General features: G+C 35.8%; 1 protein-coding gene across 1 annotated transcript in view; it reads right to left on the bottom strand.

The window, feature by feature from the left end:
* Il1rapl1 (interleukin 1 receptor accessory protein like 1) overlaps positions 1–24,942 on the bottom strand; it is a 1,446,478-nt gene that overhangs the window by 8,117 nt on the left and 1,413,419 nt on the right. The window contains exon 9 of the mRNA XM_008822725.3: positions 7,383–7,526. Coding sequence (XP_008820947.1) covers positions 7,383–7,526 — 144 coding nt within the window. The remainder of the gene's footprint in view (positions 1–7,382; positions 7,527–24,942) is intronic.

The following is a 24,942-nucleotide window of genomic DNA, read 5'->3' as shown; positions in this document are numbered from 1 at the left end:
ATATATTTAGGATAGCTCACTTTTAAGAAAACAGAAAATGGAAGGTGACAACTCCCTTTTCAAGATGAACATAGTAGCTATACGAATGTGGGCTAGGAAAGAGATATACTGACAGGAGAAATGGTTTGAGATTGACAGCCAGGTCTTTGGTAGTTTTTAACCTTTTAATACCTATTGAGTAGTTGTCACATGTTATTGGAAGATGGTCGTTTCTTTTCATTACTCTCAAATATTTATAAGTCACATGAATGAAACTGACTAGTGACAGAAGCTGTCGTTCAGCAAAAATGTGTTGCCACAATGAGATTGGAGGACTCAAACGTGCGTTATTTTATATTAAAAGAGGATTTTGTACTTTTTAGGAAGGGCATATTTTCTCAGCAACCTGATAATTAGAAGTTATCATTGATATAATTTGAGCAAGTAGGAATTTTCAAAAAGTAAGTCTCATATGTTCTTAGGTCTCAGGAGGTGTTTTATTTTTCTGTGCTGTCTCAATTTCTAAGGTGTGATTTTTTTCAAGTGAAAAATCGGCAGAACTTTATAATGTCATAATTAAAGGACATTACAGTTAGTATCAAATCAAAAACTTAATATTTTGATTTTTGTGATTATTGAATGGCTATTTACATAAGTTTCATTTGGGGTGGTGTTTTGGTTTAAACCAAGAGATTTATACAAGTGCTTTACCTAAATTTAAATCACTTTTAATTTCAATTTTACTATGGCAACCTCGCTAAACTATCTTCTCTAAAACAGTTGCTTGAATCAAGCACTTTGAAATTTTATAGTATTGCCCTAGTTTACAGATTTTTTGATTTGATATTTTTCTAGACTATACACTATCCTTAAGTTCCTAAATATTTAAATGCAACACTGACTTATGTATATTCCAGGCTGGTCTCAAATTTGCCATTCTCCTACCTTAGCCTACTGAGTTCTAAGATTACAAGCATGGTATATCTGATAGTAATTAAAATGTTGACTTGGGGACATAGCTGAGAGTGTGAAAATACTTGCTGTACAAGTGTGTGGATCTGGTTTTGAATCCCCAGAACCCACACAAAACCTAGACACGGTAGCATCAGCATCTATAATCCTAGCACTCCTATAAGGAGAGGGGAGGTGGAGACTGAAGAATCCCTGGAGACCCCCAGGTCAGCTAGTATAGAATATGCATTGGAAAAACAGAGACCCTGTCTCAAAGAGGAAGGTGAGGACCAACACCCGTAGTTGTCCCCTGATCGCCACCTGTGTGTGGCAGATGTACAACCATGTTCACATACATTGTAAACACACAAATACACACAGAGTTAATAAATAAATAAATAAATAAATAAATAAATACAGTATCTAGGGTGACATATAGTGAAAACAAATATAGCTGATCTCAAATCCTGACTGTCATAAATTGATAAAATTTATTTGAGATTTTATTTATTTTCTGATATATGAAATAGTACCTTGGAGGCTAGGGCATCTGTCAGTGACAGAACAATATTCTATCATGAATGAGGTCCCTGGTTCTAGCCCCAGAACTGGGAAAAATGAAATAACAGCATTTTTTGGCCCTAGAGTCATTCAACAGATGTTAATTTCCTTCCTTTGCACCCTTCAGAAAGTAGCAGACTGCACAAATGCTAGAAGTCTTTAGCGGTGTTTTAGTGTGGCTTTTTTCTGAGGGTGCAATATAATCATTCCATAAGCCATTTTGCAGTAGAGATTATTTTGGCCAGTTAGTCACGGCAAAAAAGTAAGTGAAACAATACAGAGTAGGCTAGGTCTATATGATGGTAAATGAAGTTGTTAGCAGTCCCAAGTAGAAGGAAGTAGGGAAGGAACACAGGACACTCACTTAGGATTACAGTCATTACTCTCTCCTGTTCCCACACCCACCAGCTGCAAGTGGTCATGGGAGATGTGTGTGTGTGTGTGTGTGTGTGTGTGTGTGTGTGTGTGTGTGTATGAAATGAAAATTAACAGAAATAGGACTCCATGATGCAGTTTCTATGTGGTCATCATCCATGATGGAGTGATATTTTGTGGTGATGTAGGTAAGTTTGACAGTCATCCACATTCATATAAGCAACCCAAAACACTTTCATTGGTTGACCAAGTTGGACTTTCATGGGGTTGTTATTTTTGTGTCTTCCGTGCCCTATCTGAGGTGGATAGAGATTTGGTCATATCTCCTCAGGATAAGTTAATGCAGCAAGAGGGTAAGAAGTGGTACAGTGGTACCAGGGAACACTGATGTGGGATAAGAAGGCTTAACACATCATTTAACAGCTTATTACTTTGAACAAGTCATAAGCCAAAAACAGATACATATCTCTCCTTCCAGGATTCAAAAACTCATTTTGGATTGTTTCTGTATATGCCACTTAATTACTCACTACTAACAATGAAACAAAATGAAAACAGAAACCCAGCTCTATGGGGGTTTTAAATGATATACAGAGACACTGATGTACATGAAGACGGTGATTCCTGAGTCTATGAATAGGGAGAGACCTGTCATTGACAGAGGAAGAAAACTAAACTTGTATGGCCTAAGATTTCATAGATACCAATTTGTTTTATATATCAGACATGGAACAAATGTTCCTGTTTTCTGAGAGTGTGGCGGAGATTTTAAAATATTATTCTAACTCATTTTGTTCAATACCTATAATAACTCCAAACATCAAACTAGATCTCTGTTTTCATCTTTCAAATAGGAATCATGTTGTTTATTATAATGTTCTTATAAGCTTGCACTGCTGGAATTATGAGTAAGCATGTCCTGCATGCTCCACAGGCAGGCAAAGGGACGGGGTGGGGAGGGGTGGGGGTTGGGAGGGAACACTTAGTACTCTAACAAAAAACGAAAACCAAAACCAAACAGAAAGCAGTAAAGCAGGGTTGCAGCTTTTAAACAAACCTGGAAGAGATACTCTAGGCAAATTCATGGAAGAACAAAGGAGGCTGATGTTTTGATGTTTGTATTTCTCTTTAATTATTCCAGCATAGGCTGTGGTACTCTGTTAGCAAGATTCTGCTCTAAAGAGAGTAGGCTGCCTTTGTCATGATGGTCAGCTACTATTTAATTAGAACAAGGTACCATTTTAGAGGCAGTTATTTCAAGCATTTAAAATATTTATATTTCAAGTCAAAAGTAGATTGGTCATTAAGTAGCACAAGAGAAATTAAAATTGAGTTCTGGGGAAGGAGAGATAGTGCAGAGGTTAAGAACATTGACTGTTCTTGCAGAAGACCCAGGTTCGACTCCCAGCACCCACATGGCAGCTAACATCTGTCCATAACTCCAGTTCCAGGGTATCTGACAGTCTCTTCTGTCCTCCGCAGGCATTGCATGACACGGGTGTACTTACCTACATGCTGGGAATACACACATACACATAAAATAAAAATAATAAATAGAATAGATAAATAAATAAAATTGAGTTTCATTTTTAAATTTAGTGGGCTTTTGTTAAGTATATTATCTTTGAAATTTATGCTATGTAGGACATGTGGATTAGTTAGCATAATTTTGAAGCACAGTTCATCACTGTAAGTGTTAGAGCAGAGTTGATGTCTTTGGAGAACTCTTCTAGGATCATCCTTCTATGGTCCTATTTCTATGCAAAAAGAATATTTTTCGATATCAGTAGCTGGCTCCCCAGTTCTTATCTCTGGGATATTGTCGTATTTCCCTCAAGGGAAAATTTTAGCAAAGGATTTTTTTTGGAACACACACACACACACACACACACACACACACACACACACACAGGAACTTCTTCAAGCTCATAGAATGAGTTGCTTGTTTTTCAATAAATGTAAATATAGAAGGATTTGTGCAAACTTTCATTTTATTAAGGAATGGTGATGATTTCTACCCTTGTAGCTACCTCATTTAGCCAGAAGAACCCAAAAGTTATGCATTATTCCATTTCCTAGGTTAGTTCTCAACAACTGTATTTGAGCAAGGAGCAACATCTCACAGAATTTGGAACACGTTCAGATACTACAGGAGTATAAATGCTGCAAAGTGAGTTAATCTGACCTTTGATAGCTTTCTGACCTAAGAAGTCTGCACTTTCTCTGATAGGCAAAATGCTGCATTTCTGTTGTAGAGGCTTAAAAAGAGATTCACAATTGCTTCATACTTAGAAAGGTAATTATGCAAAATGTGAAAGATAAAGTGGAGAAGTAGAAAATGAAGTCAAGAAGATAGTGGCAGGAGGCTTAGCAAACACAGTTGAAACCAAGAGAAAAAGTTGATTGTCATAAGCTGGTATTGCCAGACATTGATGACTAATTGGACATGGTAGTTTTGGAAAAAGTATGACCAGTGAGGTAAAGAGTGATGTAAAGAACTGAAGAACAGAATAAAACATCATGGGGAATCAGTAAGAGAAGCAGTAAATAGAAAACCTGGATTAGATATTTATCCCAGTAGAAATATATAACCATCATGTGTATATAAAAGTGGATATGAATGTACTAGAAATGGCATGTCTAAGACTTTCAAAGGAAAAGAGATTGGGCAAGTATGGAGAGCTTGCAAGGCTTGGCCACAGTGAGGATCTTGGCCTTGAGAAATCAGGCTCAGTGAGTCCAAAGACCAATAGGCAGGAACTCCAATAAGGACATTGTAGTATATGCAAGGGGCACTTTTTTCTTTTACTAGAAAGCTGTGTGACTTGCCTGGAAGCAGTTGTCTGTGGAGGAAGAGGAAGGAGATAGAAAATGAAAGAACTCAATTTAAAACTGAGTACCAATTCAGAAAACAGAATTCCAAATCAATAGTGACAGTTACTTTGAAGTAGCAAGATAATGAGTATATTTAAAACCCCTTTAATTACATGTGCATCTATGAGGAGGTGTGCACATGTAGAGATGCTCCCTGAGTCCAGAGACATCAAATCCCCCTGGAACTGGAGTTATAGGTGGTTGTGAGTGCTGGCAACCATACTCAGGTTCAATTAGTACGTGTTCTTAAGCACTGAGATGTATGTAGCTCAATAATGAGTGTTTTGATTTCTTTTCTCATAAGTATAAACGAGAACCTGAGAGCCAAGCTGGAATGTTTCTGAACACAGAAAGTTGACGTCTTTTCACTTCTAACTTTTGTTAAGATGTGGGCATTTAAACTTGCTACATTATTACTGGAAAAGGTTTCTTAGGAGACAGTATCTCTGTAAACTGTAGGAGTTAGGTAAATTATAATGGGATGGGAAATTCAAGGATGGGCTCCTGGCCATCTCATCAGCGGATCAGGTCTATTTTAATTCAGGGAGGGTGCACAGAACATTGAATTTGTAATAAGAATTCCTTCTCATAGAGGCATTTGAACATGCTTTTTCTTGGTCTTTGTTTTTCTCTTTAGCACAGTTATGTCTGCATTAACCTTACCCAGATAATAATTAAGTTTGTTACCTTCATTTTCTTTGGGTTTAATGCAGTCACAGGAGGATCTCAAGGAAAGCCCTACTAGTTAGATCTCTGATTATGTTCAAGATGGTCTGAAGGATAGGGCTTTAACAAATCCTATATCAGTTAAAAACTAAGTTAGCTTTTTGAGAGACACTTTAATGTGTTAATATGCTGTTTATTAGTGTTTCTTTGCTATTTTTCATACTTAAAACAAAGTGATGACCAGTTCCAGAGTAGCTTTAAAATTCATTGGGTTTGTATAACTAATCCAATCAAGTGTTTATAAGTAGCAAGATTTCAAAAATTAAAATAACTGAAAGTTCAACTGAATATGATTCTATTATTATATTTCATCATTTTCTATATTTAAAAATGACAGATAAAGAGTGCACTGAAAATTGACGGTTTGTATAAAATCATATCATTCAGAACACAAAATAAGCATAGTCAAAGCAAGGTTAATAGATAAAATTAGACTTGCTTGGGTAATCTGTGTTTTCAAATGTCATCTACTTCTAATTGCACAAATAGTATCATACATTCAGATTATACTGAATACATTGAATTAAAATATAATACAGACTTGATACTCAATAACATAAAGGGTTTGGAAATATATACATTTTGAATCCCAGCTTGGCCACTTAAATTTATATGTGAATTACCATTTTGAATAAATTATTTAACCTCTGGAGGCCTCAGTTACCTTATCAGTAAAATGGAGACTATAAGACAGATCTTGGAATTATTGTGAAGGGTATTAGTAAGGTTGATTTTGAGATTATCCAGCACACAGACTGCTACACTCATCCAACAGCAGCTATGGCACTGACAATGTTCTCACATATCCTTGAAGCAGTAGTCAAAACACAATCATTTTTGTGGATAAGAAGAAAGTTGAAAACTAAGGACAACTTGAAAAAGCGTCACTTTAAGTATCCTTCCACTCTAACAGTTTTGCAACAGCCTAGCCTACACCTTAGTGGCAACTGGAGAAGGGTGAATGGAGAGGAGTGTTGAATATGCCAATAAACTGCTCCTCTTTACAAGTCTCATAACTGAAAGCTCTGTCTACAGATTTTTCCAGATGACCTTGGAAATGTGGCAGTAGGGACAATGCTTTCCCTTCCTTTTGCACTACATAGGGCAAACCAGACAATGAAAACTGATTATAAATATAACATAGAAACCCTAATTGTTTGTACTATTCATTGTCCGTTTGCACATGCTTCCTATATTACAAGTTTTCAAATGACCTAAAAGGAAAACAAAAGGCCTGTAAATTCTCTAATGGGTTGTTAAGGAAGGTCAATTTTATGGACATCAAATTACTTGTACAATGTACACATATTCTTGCCTGACCTGAAGTAAAGGATAATTATGGTTTCTATGAAAACACTATTTACTTGTCCAATATGAGCAAAAATGTTAGCTGTGTTATGAAAACAATGTGGTTTTGCACTTCTTGTGTTGGCCCACACTTAGAATGCCAATGAGTCTATCTAAATATAGAGAAACAAACAAGAGTAAAGAGATTTTTGGAGGAATGCTCAGTTAGCCAGTACCATTTATTGTAACAGATAGAAGTCTAAACAAGAACAAATTGAAATTCACTTCAAACTACTGGACTAGGGAAGGCAATAAAAGAGACATACCTTACTTATAGAAGTGGAAAGTTTGCTGTTTAGTACTGATTACAAGGTAAGAGAAAATGAATATGCGGGTGGCATTGCAATCAGTGTCTAATTTTAAGTGCTCTTTGGAATACAATTCTAAAAATGGTAGGTGTTGCTTGATGAGTTTCAGAGGAAACTACCTATTGGTCTAAAACACCACATGTATATTTTCATACAAAGGTGAATTTACAAAGATGCACGTAACTTCTTTTGCTGGATTAAAATTCCAGGAAACAAATAAACATATTCAGAAACAACGATAAAACAGGGAAGTCATCTTACCTCCATCCAACTCCTCAGCTCCAAAATGATTCCTGTAGAAGAGCATGATTTCTATCTTGTAACATTTGTAGATGGTCACCAAACACACAAGCAGCAAGAGGATAGCACCAAGCCCTCCAGCAAGTTCAACGGTGTACATTAGCTCTAGAAATCAAAGAAGCAATGGAAAATTAAACAATACTCACATCTAAAAACCATGGATTCAATTTAATTTCATATTTTTGCAGATGATTCCCAATGTGAGTAATGGGTTACAACAATCTCTTTATGTTTGACAATTTTTTTTGTTTGCTTTTTAGGTTTTGAAATAGGATCTCACTGAGTATCCCAGGCAGGTCTTGAACTTGTGATTCTGCTACCTCAGCCTCCAAAGTTCTAGGATTGCAAGAATGTACCACCATGCTCACTTGCATGACAGTTTGACCTTTCTATAACATTCAATTCTGTTTCCTTAGTAACTGAATAAAATGACTACATTGTTTAGTAACAGTACTTATGGTAAAAATGAGTAATGGCTGATATCTTGCATTGGGACTCAAAAAATGTAAATACCTGGTTGGAAACTACAATCTTAGGTTTACCTCAGTGCAGCAACTGTTATATATATATATATAACCTCTGCAAGTTTCCTGTGAACTATGTTTTTACAAACGATAGAAGAAATGAAGTCTTAAGACAGGACAACTTTGTGATCACCCTATAAGGATCATAATCCTTTTCACCCAGACTGTTATCTGGGAGCTGGAGTCAAAGAGAAATGAGGGAATCAAATAGCAGAGCTCCTGGAGGGTACTGTAAACTGTTGCAGAGAGTGTTGGCAGAGCTTTCTAATACATGCTATCTGCTGACTCTTGCAAGAAGCAGTGACTTCTGACACACAAGGTATACTGCCATAATCTTAAATTTGAAAACAAGATTTTTACTTATTAATTTTATTATATATAATACATACACACATATGTATGTATGTATGCATGTATGTATTAGTGTATTGCTTGCATGTAGGTAGGTGCACCAGTGTCATGCAATGCCCAGGGAGGCTAGTAGAGGGCATCAGACTCCTTTGGGACTGGAGTTTTTGTTAGCCACCATGTAGGTGTTGGGATCCAACCCGGGTCTTCCGCAAAGGTAGTCCGTGCTACTAAACGCTGAGCCATCTCTCCAGCCCCAAGTTTTTTTTTTAAATTTAATTTATTTTATGTATATGTGTGTTTTGCCTGCATGTATATAAGTGCACCAAGTTCATGCAATGCCTATGGAGGCCAGAGAAGGTGCTGGATGGATCTCTTTGAACTGGAGTTATGGATGGTTGTTAGTCACCATTTGGGTGGTAGGAACTGAATCCAGGTCCTCTGCAAGAGCAGCCAGTTTTCTCTACCACTGAGCCATCTCTTCAGACATGCTTTCATAATCTTGAATGCTGAGGGCTTAATTGGGTTTAAGAAGTAGGTCTCCTGGTGGCTATCACAGCAAAATATGTTGGAAACATTTTTAAAAAATAAGTTATTGCATTTTAACATTTTTCTTTGTGTCCCTTTATATTATACTAGGCATGTTTCTACAAACATCTAAAAGAGGAATGTTTTCTCCTGTAGAGCATATAGACAATTGTAACAAGATGTAGGTTGTTTGCATGTAAATAGCAAATATATATATACATACACATATATATGCAGCCCCCCCTCGGCCAAACTCTGCTGCTGCCAGGAGATCATTGTGCACTGGTCCCAATAGAGGTAGGTCAGGGCGAGGAGAGACTGGTGGGGGGAGGGAGGCCTGGGGGGGCAAGTAGAAAGGGAAGAAAACACCTGGGAGGCTGTGTCAGTGGACAGCTCGTTTATTATGGCAGAAACAGGGGGTTATATAGGAAAGCTTCCTGGGAAAGAGGTGAGGTTGGGTTTTTGGGCAGGCTAGCAGGTAGGAGGAGGGAGGGGTTTCTAAGGCTACATGGCCTTTGTCCTGTCCTCCTGTCACATAATCTACAAGGGACCCAGTTAGGATTAAAGGATTAGAGCCTTAATAATTTTTCTTGGGGGTTGTTGGGTAAGCGACAGTGTATCTAGAATGGAGCAGGCCAGTTTCTTGCCATCCCTCACTAGGAGGTATCTGGCCTGGTGTTCATGCTCTACATTCCAGGCACTCCTGACTATCCCAACACACACACACACACACACACACCACACAAAATTTTTGTGTGTGTGTGTGTGTGTGTGTGTGTGAGAGAGAGAGAGAGAGAGAGAGAGAGAGAGAGAGAGAGAGATTGATTCACTTTGCCTAACTGCCTGGGTATGCATGCTGTCAGTGATTATCATAGTCTAAATGCTATCACTGATGATGACTAGGCATTGTTCACCATAGCTGACAGCTAATTTGAAAAATACTAGTTTCTTAACTCATTAAGTATACTCATTTTTTTGAAATTAATACACTAAAATAATGATGTTTTATATTTAGTAATTGAGTAACCATTTGCTCCATGTTAATTGAGAGTCAGTCATTGTAACCTTAGATCAAGAAATTTAAAATAGTTTTCTGATTTTGTAATAAGAAATATTCTTTTCTCACTTTTTATTGAGCATTTTAAGTGTCACATAACATTTCTCACTCAAACCCAGACCCCCTCTCCCAGCCATGCCTCTCCCTATACTGACCCCCCTATGCACTCTACCATAGATGCTGAGTCCTATTTATTGAGGTGTTTGTACCCAAATTCTTGTGTGACAAACAGATTCCCAAGTTCTCAAAAATGAGTAAAATAATGATGGAATTGAGTGCAATGAAAAGTAATTTGAAAAGTGTGATCATTGTTTTCTGACATTTGTGTGTATGTATGCTTGTATGTGATGTCATTCTTCTTGTAATGATTAAAAAATACCTCAGTCATAGGTCTCTGTATCTAGTATTTTATTTCTAATGTAACAGTTTAACAAAATAAGTATCTATAACTAGTGTTTAATTAACTGTATTTTTGTCACTTTTTTGAGACATGTGTGTTTGTATGTGTGTGTCTGTATGTGTATGTGTAGGTGAACAAAATTGGTTTTTATTTTTTTGCGGGGGGGTTGAGACAGGATTTCCCAGTAGCCCCAGCAGGTGGCCTGGAACTTTCTATGGAAAGCAGGCTGGCCTCTATCTCAAAGAAATCCACCTGTCATTGCCTCCCAAGTACTAGGATGAACTAAGGGCATGTGCCACCATGTCTAGCAATCAAATGTATTTTTCAGTACTTAGGAAACTAGATGAGAGACTGGGAAATATTTTTTAGTTTGACTCTATGAATTTAAGAATAAAAGAATTATTTTAGAGTAAGTAAACTAACAAGAAATATGGAATGATGAAAAAATAATTTCAGCATATTTGTCTGTGAAATCTTGTAAGGAATAGTGCAAGAGACTACTATAAAATACCAGGAACAAAATATAAAATGTTCTTCAGAACAATGATTCCCTCCTAGTATGGGAACAGAAGGGTTAAGTGGGTTAATAATATTGTGGGGTATACTGAGACATGTTCTCTCAGAAAACCAGATAAATTCTACCACACAGAGAAACCTAGATAAAGTATAATGCATGGCCATAGAATGATTTACATACCACACCATCCTGATTTAAAATACTCTGAACATTACAGGAGACATAAGTATTTAGACCATGACTTTTATTTGGTTCAGGGGACCAAACCCAGCACCTCATAGTAAGCAAATGCTCTACCACTGAAACACATCCTTAGTCCACATGGTGGCTTTTTAAAAGATTCTGCTTTCTCTTTTAGGAAATCAAGCACTTGCAATTTACAACTCTAAAATTTCTTACATAAGGAAAGATATTGGAAACTTATTAAGAGTATTTATTTCTTACTCTCAAACATTGCTAAATAAGGGAACACAATGGTATTCTGGAAAATGTGGGGTAGTTTCTAATAAAGTGAAATATAAAACATGTTTGGAGCACTCTTATTCATATTAAACATAAGTGGAAACAACCAAAGTTCCTTTAACAGGAGATGATAAATAAACCAGTGGATACCCATAAATAGACTCACTCAGCAAAAAAAAATTAATTGAAGATACACAACATGCAAAAATCTCATATTTTGTCAGGTAAAGGAAGCAAAACACAAAGTAATATTTAAGTACAAGAATAACCTAATAAAATCCTTCCACAGTGATATAACCAAGAAACTATTTTTTTCATCGGGAATAAATGAAGGAAAATGTTGTCAAAAAGGGAAAGAAACAACGTTTTTTTTGTCTTTTTGAGACAGGGTCTCCTTGTAGCCCCAGCTGGCCTGGAACCCACTATGTAGACCAGGCTGGCCTTGAACTCACAAAGATTCACCTGCCTCTGCCTCCTGAATGTTGGGATTAAAGGTGTACGCCACCACACTGGGCTAAGAAGCAAGTTTTAGGGGTAAAAAATATTTTTTATTTTGTTTTCAGTGTAAGGACATGAGTGTAAGCATTTCTCAAAACTTGTTGATCTGATCACTCAGGATTTATGAATTTTATCTTATGATAATCATTAATCAATTCATTAAAATTAAGATTGCTTGTACAAAGCTATTACACGTTCTGAATCAAGGCCTATTTGAAGACAAGCTCTTAAGAATTGCTGGAGCTAGAGTAGCTGCTCTGCTGTTGATAACTAGCCAAGTAGGGAAAAATTTTTGTATAGTACTGTCAACTATACTCTTCGCAGCTGGAGGCACAGCACTAGGCCCACGCTTGTGACATGCTGTAAGTGCCATGTCTAGTCAAATAGCTTTAGATACAACAACAACAACAACAAAAAAAAAACCCAAAAAACTAAAAACAAGAAAACAAGCCTGAAGTATGTTCTTAGTAATACAAGATAAAAGAGTGTCCTATCTTTAGATGGTATTCATAATTCTGGTCCCTATATATTTTCAAATAACTCATGTTTTTAGAAACTGAATATGAATAAAGTAGAGGAAAAGTTGTACAAAAGTAAATCAATTATATTTCTGGAGAAGTAATTGCCCAAATAATAATTATTCCCTTTGCTAGAAATCATACAGCTGAAATGATACATAATACCTTAAATATTCTATTTGTTGAGACGATCAGTAGTGTTGTGTAAAATGTAAAAAGAGAAAAGGGCAAGGTTGATGTAGCTTTGTAATTACAGAAATGGTCCTATGTCATTTGAACAGCTTTAAAATACAAACACATGAAAAGTTACATATACTTAAAAATGAGCAATGAGGAAGAATAACCCTTCTGATCCACAGACAGGATTACTTAAAAATTGGTCAAAAGGAATAATATTTACATTATTTTAGTTTATCCAAGATCCTGAGCATATTTCAGATTTCCCCTAAGATGATGAATGTAACATAACGTTCTTAGAGCATCCTTTGAAGAAGGCAGGGAGTGAAACCAGTGACCTGCTCCTCTGGTATTCTCTTGAAGAAAAATACAGATTATAAATGTGTGCAGGCTAATACTTATTGATTTGATATAAATTAGTCACATCGGTGTATGTAGCATGTATGAGCACTCCAAATGAAAGTGCTGAGTTTGATTTAGCCTCTATGTTTCTGCTCCAAGCTGGACAATTTCATTAATATTATCCCAATTGTTATTCATTATCCATTAGGTCAGGGCAAAATTAGAAGGAATTAAGAATTCTCACAGTTAAAAAGAATTTTTTTTTGGGGGGGGGGCTACTATTCTATTTTATCTTTCCATTGCTCTGTGACCGTGAATGCTGTTTCTCTAGCAAATGTCATTTTCCATTTGAAATGGGGCCTGCTTTTCAGATCTACTCTAAGTTGCCTAGAGTGGCAGCACTTAAAAATAAAAAAGATTCCATTTCAGCACAGTTCAACATCTAATGATAGAGAAAATACAGAGCTTAAAAAAATCTGTTTAGCCTTTTTGCTATTTGTTTAAAATGATAGACTCTACCCCCTTTAAGGGACTGAGACCGAATATTGAAAATTATAAAGCACAATTGCCAGGCAAAATCCTAAGGGAAACTGACATTTGGTTAAACACAACAAATGAACAAGTGCCAAAGAGTTACATTTAAGGGCACCAGCAGTCATTTAGTTACAGGCAATTAACAACAGTCATTGGAAAGCTCCAGTATGGTCTAAGGGAAAACACATTGATTATTACTACAGTAGTAGACTGCTTTCTGAATAAATTGCTTCAATTTAAAACTAGATTTGCTACAAGCATTTTGAGCAATGACTACATTTTTTTTTTCTTATCAAGACAGTTGGAGCAAGCAACTCTTTAAAAGAAACAGCTAATTAAAATAAAGCACATGCCATCTCTTAGTATATTGGATTACATTGCAAGTAATAAATGCATTTGGTTTCCACTAGTCTTGTTACAATTACCTGATGTAGCTTGGAATCCCATATATTTTTTATTGACCTGCACCTGATGTTATTGTTTGGAAACTGTTTCCTTAGAATTTTTTGAAGGAGTACAATTGTAGCAACGTACATAAAAGTTCATATGTGCTTTTAAACTCATTTGAGTTTTCATTTTGCATCAATTTGATCTCTATTCACATAGATACATAAAATCCTGTTGAAAGTGTAATGGGAGATTTTTAGGTGGCTTATTCTTACATGGTTCATCCTAAAATTGTCTCCTTTATATAAAATCCTTTGAAATGTTTTTCTCTGATTTATAGGCTGTAAAATGCAAGTTTGTTGGGGAAATGCATGATAGACACTATAATGATCCCAGTTTATTCATTAGCTTCACCAAGTATGTTTTTTCATCCCTCACTATGTTATAAAAGCTAAAGTTTATAAGTATTTATTCATCCACATAAATTCATATGCATATTTATTTCTCTGGAGCAGTATAAATTATTTGTTCCTGGCAGGAGGATAATTATGCTCCGCCTATGAAGATATTCGACTCACTTCTACAATACATCAGTGCAATTTAGAAGCAGTTACATTTTTGTGTGTGTGGGGTAATGCATTAAGAAACTGAATTGCTACTTACATAATAGTAAGAAAATGTTTAGGGAAGGCATGCATTACTGTGTAAGAAAATCAATTTTAAGTACTTTTTGGAAGAAATTAAGATGTATAAAATTATTGCAACAAAAATAAAAAATAACTTCCAAATGGAGCAGCTTGATTGGTGGGATCAAATATTTCAACAAAGATCACTTTTAAATTAGTATATTTTGTCATTTTGGAAGGAGGTTCTCAGGCAAAGCATCAAATGAACTTTTACTTACTGCCAATCAAGAATAAAAATGTAATCATTGGATAGAACCCATCATTATGCCCTAGTTAGACTAAGTTTCCAGAAGCCCTTGGAACTCAATTGTTATATATTGATTAAATCATAAATTAATAGCATGAAAGACTGGAGTAAAAACGCATCCGTCTCTGTACAATTTGCCAAAGACTCCACTTCAAATATGCTTTGCCTTATCCTGAAAAGAGCAGAAGCTTTTTGTGTGTGTGAAGTAAGGACCATTTTTAAGTGGAATGCTTTAAAAGATGGAAATAAATGAATGACAGGAATTGAATGAAACCAAACCTATGGAGTTCATATTAATTACAATCAAGGAAAATGTGAAATGTCTCCCTAAAAGTAGAATGCTAATTAATTAAGAAGAATTGGGGGGCTGGATAGATGGCTCAGCAGTTAAGTGCACTTGCTGTTCTTGCAGAAGACCCAGGTTCGAATCCCAGCACCCACATGGCAGCTAACAACTGTCTGTAACTCCAGTTCCAGGGGAATCCGATAGCCTCTTCTGTTCTCCACGGGCCTTGCACGACTCGGGTGCACTTACTTACATGCAGACAATACATGCATACACATTAAAAATAAATAAAATATTAAGAAAAGAATTGGTATAGTTAGAAATCACAACTTTTCCTCTACCATAATAGCTATTGATTCAGGTAAGAATTATCGAAATGCTAAAATTAGATGGGTATAGTGGCACATTACTTTAATTCCAGAAGTTGGGAAGTAGAAACAGGCAGATCAAGGCCAGGCTTCTCTACATAGTGAGACCTTGTCTCAAAAAACAATCAAGGGCTGGAGAGAATTGCTCAATGGTTAAAAAAGCTGAATGCTTTTGTAGAGGACCTGGGTTCGATCCCCAATGCCACATGGTGGCTAACAACCATTTCTAATTCTAGTTACGGCTGATCAAATGACCTCTTCTTACCTCCACGGGGAATGCATGACACAGATGCATTTATATATGTGCAGGCAATACACTCATACAAAAATATTTTAAAAAAACAACAAAAATGTTAAAATTATTAGGTGAACAGTTTGTGAAGTAGGGTACTCCTAAAGTGCCTTTCCACTGATTATTTAAAAGGAAAATGGGCACTATTTTCCAGAAGTGACAAAGTTAACATTATCAGGAGTGGGATAAACTGATACTGCATAATCCTTGGTATAATACACTAAGAAGGCACATATTACTGATGGTATCTAGAAATGCAAAAACATTTGAAAATGAATGAGCTGTCAGGCCAAACCTAAATAAAGAGCAACTGCAAAATCCCAAATCAGCGTATTAGTGCTCTTCAAATTTACCAATATTAATTAAAAACAAAGAAAAGTAAAGCATTATCATAGACTAACAAACACTGGCGAGATTGAACAACTAAATGCAAGGCATATTCTTAAGTTAAAAATATGGTATAAGAGTATCTATTGGATCAACTTCCAAAACTAATATAGACAGTATAACAGACAACACCATTTTATTATTTTAATTTTCTTAAATTTGGCAAATATGCTCTGTTTACATAAGAAAATACTCTTGATATTTACCAGAGTGACACTGAAGAGCATAGTCACCATGCCTGCAATTTGCTGTCTGAGGTTCATCATTAATACATCCTGGGTATGCTTTTTATATTCTTTTTGCCTATCTTTGAGATAAATAAAGGAAATGTGATAAGATAAATGCTCCAAGATGTTGATAATTAGTGAATATAGGTAGAGAAAAGAGATGGGTATTAATTATACTATTCTTAAAGTTTGGGAGGAATGTTTGCAGTTTATATTACAAAGTAACAGGTAAAAATAAAGTCAGGTCAAATGGAGATATGCAGCCAAAAGGTGTCTTCTGGACATAAGCTAGCATTGCACTCCTGAACTCGCTACCACTGTGATAATGTGCACAAGACCTGCACACGATCGGGCCTCTAAGCATTTCGTCAAGGATGGGAGAGGGGCCCATGAGCACCCACTCCTCCCCAGGACCTCTCTGCAGTTACTGGTTGCTGGGGGAGAGGATGTTGTTTCTTCAGTGTTGTAACCATTGGTAATTTGCCTTTCTGGTGTAAATAGCATTCCATCCATACTCAGGCAAGAAATTCTAACTAAATTCAGAGGGCCACATACTAAAAGAAAACCTCAAGGTAGGAGTAGGACTTGCTGAGAAGAAGGGTCTCAGAGGGAAGGGGAGGAAGATGAAGGAGGGGAATGGGGAATTAAAATGACTAAAATTCATTATATAACTGTATGAAACTGTCAAAACAATTTTTTTAAAAAATCACATAATCCTGTTATAAATAAGTGTATTTTGGCTTAATCACCTTTGCATTCAATTGCATCATTTATAGCTATTTTCATCTAATCTATACAAAACCTTTAATGTATTCTTCCCAAAATATGTCTTCATTTTGTAATTTTCTTCAGGGACTGTAAATTGATTTATATTACCCTTAGAAGAAACCTGGAATCTTTTATATTGGCATTCCCTTAAATGAAGGAGTTAAATGACCCCCAGACAAAATCATTCCTCCGTTGTGAGTTGAGGTTGTGGTTTTTGTATATTTTTATTGCATTTTTGTGCATTTCACACAATAAATTGTAATCATATTTAGACCCCCCTCCTACCATTCAACAACTTGTAGCCCCATCCACCAGATTTCATGCATTTTGCCATATTTTTATTGGATTCTGTGTCAACCTAGAACATTTCCTTTCCATTTGTTGAAACCCTGCCAATCCTGCAAGAAAAGGAAGGCTAAATCACTGTATAAAGAATTGTTTTATCTTAAGGTCTTTGCTTTGATTTTCCCTTCTCACTGCCCCCCCCCATTTGCCATACCTCCTCCTCCTCCTCTTCATCCTTCTACTTTCCTGTGCATGTATATATGTGTGTTTGTATGTGTGTTTGTGCTTTGAGTCAGGGTATTCCAAGTGAGATTTCAACTCACTCTGTATGCCACACTAGGTTCAAATTCATGATTCTCCTGTCTTAACCTCCAAGTGCCAGGGTTTTAGGCATCTGCCACTGTGCCTGGCATGTCTCATGGATTGTTCAGTCTGCTCATACAGAATCATCAAAAATTCTTCTACTAACCTCTATGCACCCACTTCTCTTTATTTTTCTATAGTTATTATCACTACATAATGTAATACTCAGTTTTCTTATTACTAAATATATTATTTCTTCCCTGCTTCCTATTAAAATTTAAATTCTAAGAGGAAAAGTCTTTCGTTGCTGTTTTTCTGTTTGCATTTGTCTATTTTAAAATTGACTTTCATTAATTATCTCAAGTTCCTTGAAAATTGTCTGGCATACTGTAGGAACTCAATGACTATTTTTTGAATAAATGAAAGACTAGATGATTAAAAATGTACACGTTTTTCTAATAAGCAGTTATTTGTTTCTACTTTAAAAATCCAATATCTCTGTGAGTGATTTTCTGAGTTCAAACATCTGATGAAGTATAATTATTAATATACAGACCATTAATTGGTTAAGAACTCTCATGTACGCAATAGAAAAACTGGGGTTGGAGAAATAGTTAAGTTGGCAAAGTTCTTGCTGTACAAACAGCAGGCCCTAAGTTCAACCCATAGAACTAACAGAAGAAAGCCAAGTGCAGTGGCACATGTATGTAATCCTGGTGCTGGGAAGACAGAGACAGGAAGATGGCCAATCTATCTGCATTTGTGAAGTTTCACTTGCAGTGAGAGACCCTGTCTCCAAGGTGGAGAGCAATAGAAGAAGCCATTAAATATCTATCTCCCGTCTCCACACTTGCACACACATACATGTGTATGTGTACCTGTACAGAAACATGCACACACACATGTACACACATGTATGTGCATGTGTATATGCACAGAAACACGCACACCCACATGAACACATATACTCATATAAAAAGAAAATGTAAAAACTTATAGAGTTAAAAATTATCCTTAAATCATGAATCTAGTGAAAATATAATCTTGTATAGATGTATAGAATTGAAGAAGCTTTGTTCTAGGCTGGAGAGACAGCAAAGTGGTTAAGGGCAATGATTGCTCTTGCTCTCACAGACCACCTATGTTCAGTTCCTAGCACCCACATGGCAGCTAATAACCATCTATAACTACTGTTCCAGGGGATCTAACATCCTGTTCTGGCCTCTGCAGGCACTGCATATATGTGACATTCTTACACACATGTAAGTAACACATTCATTGAAATAAATAAATAAGAAAGTTTTGTTCATTTGACATATGAAAATCAGCTACTGCTTCACCAGGATACTGAAGATGCTTGGCAAGCTCTCTAACATTGAGCTACACTCCTAACAATCAATTTTTGTATTCATTCATTCACTTATTAACCCAAGAATTCATTTTCTCTTTATTATGTGGAAATACTTTACACATAATGGTGCAGTGCTTTTGAGTTTTAGTAATAAAATGATGGGTGAAATATGATTATTGTCTTAATATTTTCATTTATTTATTTTTATGTTATATGTATGTGTTTTTCCTGCATTTATGTAAGTGCATCCATGTGTGTGTCACGCCTGTGGAGACCAGAAGAGGGAACTGGACTTATGGACAGCTCCTGGCCATCATATGGGTCCAGGGAACCAAACCTCGGTGTTCTTCCAGAGCAGCCAGAGCTCTTAACCACTGATTATTGCCTTAAAAGAGCTCATGTCTTGTGGCTTCTTGTATGTAAACATATATTTAATAAAATAGATGCTAATATTTGGGCACTGAAGTGTCACTGTGCGAGAACCTTTTATGAGTGCAACAAATGCTATAATTAGAATCGTGAGACAGGTAAGCAACTCACTGTGTATGTATTTGAGAGGTTTGCTTGGGGAATTTCAGAGATAAAGACAGTACTGATGGTCACAGTGCAAGAGTTTCTTCCTGCAAAGATATTTGGAAAATGGCATGCTGGATGTTGCCAGGCAATTTCCTGCTCTGATTTTTCAGCGAATATATACTGTTTATTTTTAAATTTATTTTCAAAGCAAATAATGTGATGTGTCAAAAAAGCATTTGTTTGGGGGATTCATGTCATATACTATGTAAGCAAGTTTCCTAAAATTATGTCAGAACACTAACAATGTGATTCCCCTTGGGGAAAATTGGCATTCATTTCCAAAAAGTACAGTGTGGTCTTACTAGCTTAGGTAGACATTTACTGTAGAAAACTTTTCCCCTTTATACTATAAAACAATGCTTGAAATAGTTCTCTATAAGAAATATATATATATATATATTAGACATACATATATTACTTATTTGTACACACATATAGACATAAGACATTCAGACTTGGGTTTTTTCATTTTAGTTCTCACAAGAGAAGCTAGACAAAGAAGGAGCATCCTGCAAAAATCAAGAACAAAAATGACCTCAGGTGACCAGCGTAGAAGACAGGGCTATTGCATATCCAGGTGTCAAACTTCACTGATGCCTAAAAGAAAATACCTTAGAAGAAAAAGTATTTTCTCTGTCTCTACTAGAAATTTCTTTCTTAGCATGTCATATAAATAGACAGGCACAGATGGAATGTTACAAAGCCTCTCCTGAGAGAAAACTGTCAAAGTGAAGGTGTCATTGCCATTTTATTCCTTTCTGTTAAGGGATGTGATGCTTATCGTGAAAGCAATTGTCCATCAGAGCATATATTGTCACAGTTAGGACAATTCGTTCTTCCATTGGGAATGTTTTGGGTTGCCCAAAGAACACAGAACATCTGGCCTACTTAAATAACCAATAGAAGCTTAGTTTTCTACAGGAATACTGAACTCTGTTGATAAATAGTATGATTTGAGGAATATTCAACTGATAGAAATACATTTATAAAACATTTTACACATGCACAACCTTATAGCATTACAGTCTACAAAATGGGAAGCACTGATAAACAGCAGAATTTTGCTGTTATTTTAATTTTCTCTTTTTAAGGATTTAATATATTTTCTAACTATTGACGATATTACAAACAAATATGTTCAGTGAAAGCCATTGAGAATACTTTCTCTCTTGAGACAAGTTTCATTTGAATTCTTTGTCATTCCAGAGGTAGGGATTATTAAGACCTAAATAGTAATTATACCATATGCTCCACAATAGGAGTAATAAAAAGCTTTTTCTTCTCTCTTTTGAATACTTTTGAACACTATCTGTTTTGTAACACAGAGAGTCATTGAGGAACATGGTGGAAATTTTGCTTTGCTTTCTCAATTTGCAAGAGTTTGTTGATCTTAATAAAAACATTTCATCCTAATGCAAACCTATGATATAATGTGAATGTTTTGGGAACTATTAATAGAAGAATCTATCACTATTCACCATTGGGTGGAATCATTTTACATTACATCTAAAATTAAAATTTGGAATTCATTTAAATCAGGCAGTTAAAGTTTTACTCTTTCAGGATTTTCTTGTTGAAATTTAGAGAAAGGGTCTCACCCTGTAGCCCAGGCTGGTCTGAGATTTATGCAATCCTGCCTTGGCCCTCAGAAGTGCTAGGATTATAGTACGAGCCACCACATCCGGCTTTATTTCTGGTTTTGATAAATGCCTGTTCTATTTAAGTTCTCATGAGTTAGGCAATCATTGTAAGTCAGTACTTTGAACTGTAGTCATACATCATAAGGAGTTGTAGTTTCTGTTTTGCAGTTCTAGGAACCAAAGTTCTAAGGAAACTTAAACACTTAAACCAGAGGAAAATTCAGTGGGAAGAAGAACCACTTCCATTTACTTTAAGGCTTGGCAAAATGAGGCACAATGCTTTGAAACTCCAAGAATCTGTAAAATCTTAAATATGGCCTAAACCATATTATACTGAAGACAATATATTATTTCAATATTCCTGCCTTGAGGCAGAGGGACTGTTAGTTTAGGAATGATAAAACTGAAGACTAGTCAACCAAATTCTTGCTCTAGATAACAAGGAATTGAAGAGTCAAAATTAAAAGACTCTGAAGAAACTGTCCATTTTCCCCATTATAGTTCATTATTTCTTTGTAGTCAATCTTCATTCATATCAAAGTTCAATTAATGATAATGATTTTTGGTCAGTTTTAAAATGATCTTTGTGTGCCTTTCTGAATATACCACTGGATTTTCTTTTGAATTTAAAAGAAAACCCATTTAAATAGCATTTAAACGTTAGCCTTTAATTTAGAGAACTCAACTTCCAGATATATTAGTCTTCATTGGGAACATGCTAAAAATATAACACATGCCCTAAAGGCAGAGACAGATAGCTAACATATTTATTACAGATGGCAAATGTGCTTCTTAACAGAAAAATCTAATACAAGTTACCATGGGAATCTATTGGAAATGAACACATTTTTTTCCCTGCTGTGTGACCTGACAGTGTAGTTAGCATATTGTGTGTGTGTGTGTGTGTGTGTGTGTGTGTGTGTGTGTGATGTCAAATTTCTCAGTTTCCTGACCTGGTTGTCAAAGTTTGATATACAGGAGCTGCTTATTAAAAGTTATATCTTGTGTAGTATGGCCCAGTTGTGCCATTTCTCAACCACGTGAAAGTATTCACAGCTGTGCAAATGCACAGCCATTGTCCTCTCTCCAACAAAGTTGCTTTAATGCCTCAGGATGGTGGTACACATTGCTCTGAAAGCACCGACTTAACTATTAAGGCTAACTTATGTAGGTGCTTTACTCATAGCTGGCATTCAGCACGTGTTTTTTTTTTTTTTTTTTAAATGGGAATGATTTTCATTCAATAGCATTGTACAAACTGATTCTTTTAAGAAGCCTTCAGTGAAATAAGATTTCCAGTGGAATGTGAAGCATCGTCAATAAATAGGTAGGCTTGAGTACAAATAATGAGACTATGAGGCTGATTCTGAGAAGGAAGAATGAGCAGTTGTTGGTGGGTATTATCTCTGATCCTAAATTTCACATCGTGTTATGTGTGGACTAGATAATTTTGGGTTTTGCTCAGTGGTTAAGAGCATGTGTTCTTACAGAGGACCCAGGTTCTTTTTCCTACACCCACATTATGCAGCTCACAACTGCCTGTAACTCTGGTTCCAGAGGATCTGATGACGGTCTCAGCAGATACCTGCATACACGTGGCACACATAAACTCATGTAGGCACACACAAATAATAAATAAATAAATAAATAAATATTTAGAAAGATTTTCATGTGTAGTTTTATATATGGACGTATCTATATTTCTGAAATGACATACTTGTCATTTTTTAGTAAAAAAACTGAGTTCCACTGAATTTCCTTTGCCCTCATTTTAGGTTTATTTGAATTCTATAACTTTTCTATGAGATGTCAGACACATATTTGCAAATGAATTAAACTTTGAACCCTTAGGAATAGTTTATCCTCTTTTTCTCTCACCTATTATGTATTTGCCCCATTTTTCCTCCTTTTTCACCTCTTTTCTTGCCTTACCAATGACCAATAGTATGTGGTAGTTCAATTCTGATGCTATGGCCACACTTTATTACACTTAGTTTAGATTTAGTTGAGTCCAAGTAGTCAAAACAGGAAATTAGCAGTATTTATGGATTACCAGATATCATATCGTTACATAGTAATTGCTATTTGCCTAGCAGTGTGGCCATGATACACAACCTGTTTGCATAGACTACATTATGTGTGTGTGTGTGTGTGTGTGTGTGTGTGTGTGTGCGTGTGTGTGTTTGAGAGATTCCTAAGGATATTTTCCTTTATGGATAGGTTGGGTAGACTCAAGTGGATGAATATACACTGAAGAATATCTGGGTACAAATGTTTGACTGGGTAGGACTCAACACGTATAGTGGAATACATGAGGTCTGGGGAAGGGATGGGGGGCATGAACGGAGAGGGGATCTGAGTTTGATTAAGAGCTATTGTATGAAATGTACTAAAGTGCAATAAAAATTTTAAAAATGGAATATATAGGAACTCTTTCTAACAATGAGGGCTCTTTTCATTTAAGAGGTCAATCTTTTAAAGAGAGTATTTGAAGAGAGTACCCGTCCAGACACCTCTTTAGTAGAAAAAGCCTTCTATTATAAGGCCAAATACCACTGAATATGTGATATGAGTAACTCATTACAAACATAGTATGAGGGCAATGGGCTAATGTTCAAATAAGTTCAAAGGTACTGACCTTGCTGAAAGAATGAAGCAAGTAGTTGTATATAGTCCTATTGACTAGATACACCTGATTTCATTTCTTTGTCATGGACATATTGTGTTCCAGATAGGTAGATGCTGTTTATTTATTAGATGTTACTCAGTTTATTAGAAGGACCTACTTTCTAACTAGGTTTTTTGGTATGCCATAGACCATTAGCAGCAGTATCAATAAGGAGCTTGATTGAAATTCTAGTCTTGAGTATCACCTCAGATTAATGCATCTGAATTGCTTTTCTAACAAGTGCTTTAGGTGATTTTTATGTACTATAACATCCAGTAAGCACAAGAATAGGGACTCTAGAAGTAGAAACACTTTGCTTGAGTGTTATCAATTCCTGTAATATAAACTCTTGTTCTCTTGACTTTCTGATCTTTCTGATCCTGTTTGATGCAATCGTTGAAGGTTTTCCAGGTGAAAATACCAGTCCTTTCCTTTGAATTTCCTTGCTATGAGTAATTAAGATGCTGAAATCATTTCCAAGGAGGAATGGAGTTTCTATATCCATACTCTAAACCAGTGGTTCTCGGCTGGGGACAATTTTTTTCTCCAGGGACATTTGGCAACATTTGGAGACATTTTGGGTTTTTATCACTGAGGAAACTACTACAGACAGAGCCCAAAGCTACTGCTAAACAATCTGCAATGCACAGGATAGCTCCCATCAAAAAAGAAATTTATTCAGCCCCAAAATATCAATGGTGACAGGATTGATATGCTACTATAGACCAACTGCAGATTAATCAGAACACATTTAATTAATATATTTAATAAGGGCACATTCATCATATCTACTGAGGTAGGTTAGGTACACTGAAGCATGTAACAGAGAAGTAAACCACTCTATTAAGAATTCAACATTTTGGTAGAAAAACAAATATGAAATGATAAAGAAAATGAAAGACTTCTAATGATTATGACTAGGTACAACTGAATAGAATTTTACAGCTTTCATTCACATGAATAATCAATAGGAATGATTGAAATCAGAAATTTATCAGTCTTTGTTCCCTATATTGGCTCTGTCCAGGCCAAATAATTTATATATAATAACCTAACAATCTAACCAGAAAAAATAACGCATTGTTCATCTCACTTAATTCTATGTTCTTTGCAATGAAATAGTTATTTTAAAGGATCAATTTTCA

The sequence above is a fragment of the Nannospalax galili genome, unplaced genomic scaffold, assembly GCF_000622305.1.
Source record: "Nannospalax galili isolate Female #2095 unplaced genomic scaffold, S.galili_v1.0 scaffold7, whole genome shotgun sequence".
NCBI lineage: Eukaryota > Metazoa > Chordata > Mammalia > Rodentia > Spalacidae > Nannospalax > Nannospalax galili.
This window is presented reverse-complemented; position numbering and strand designations above follow the sequence as displayed.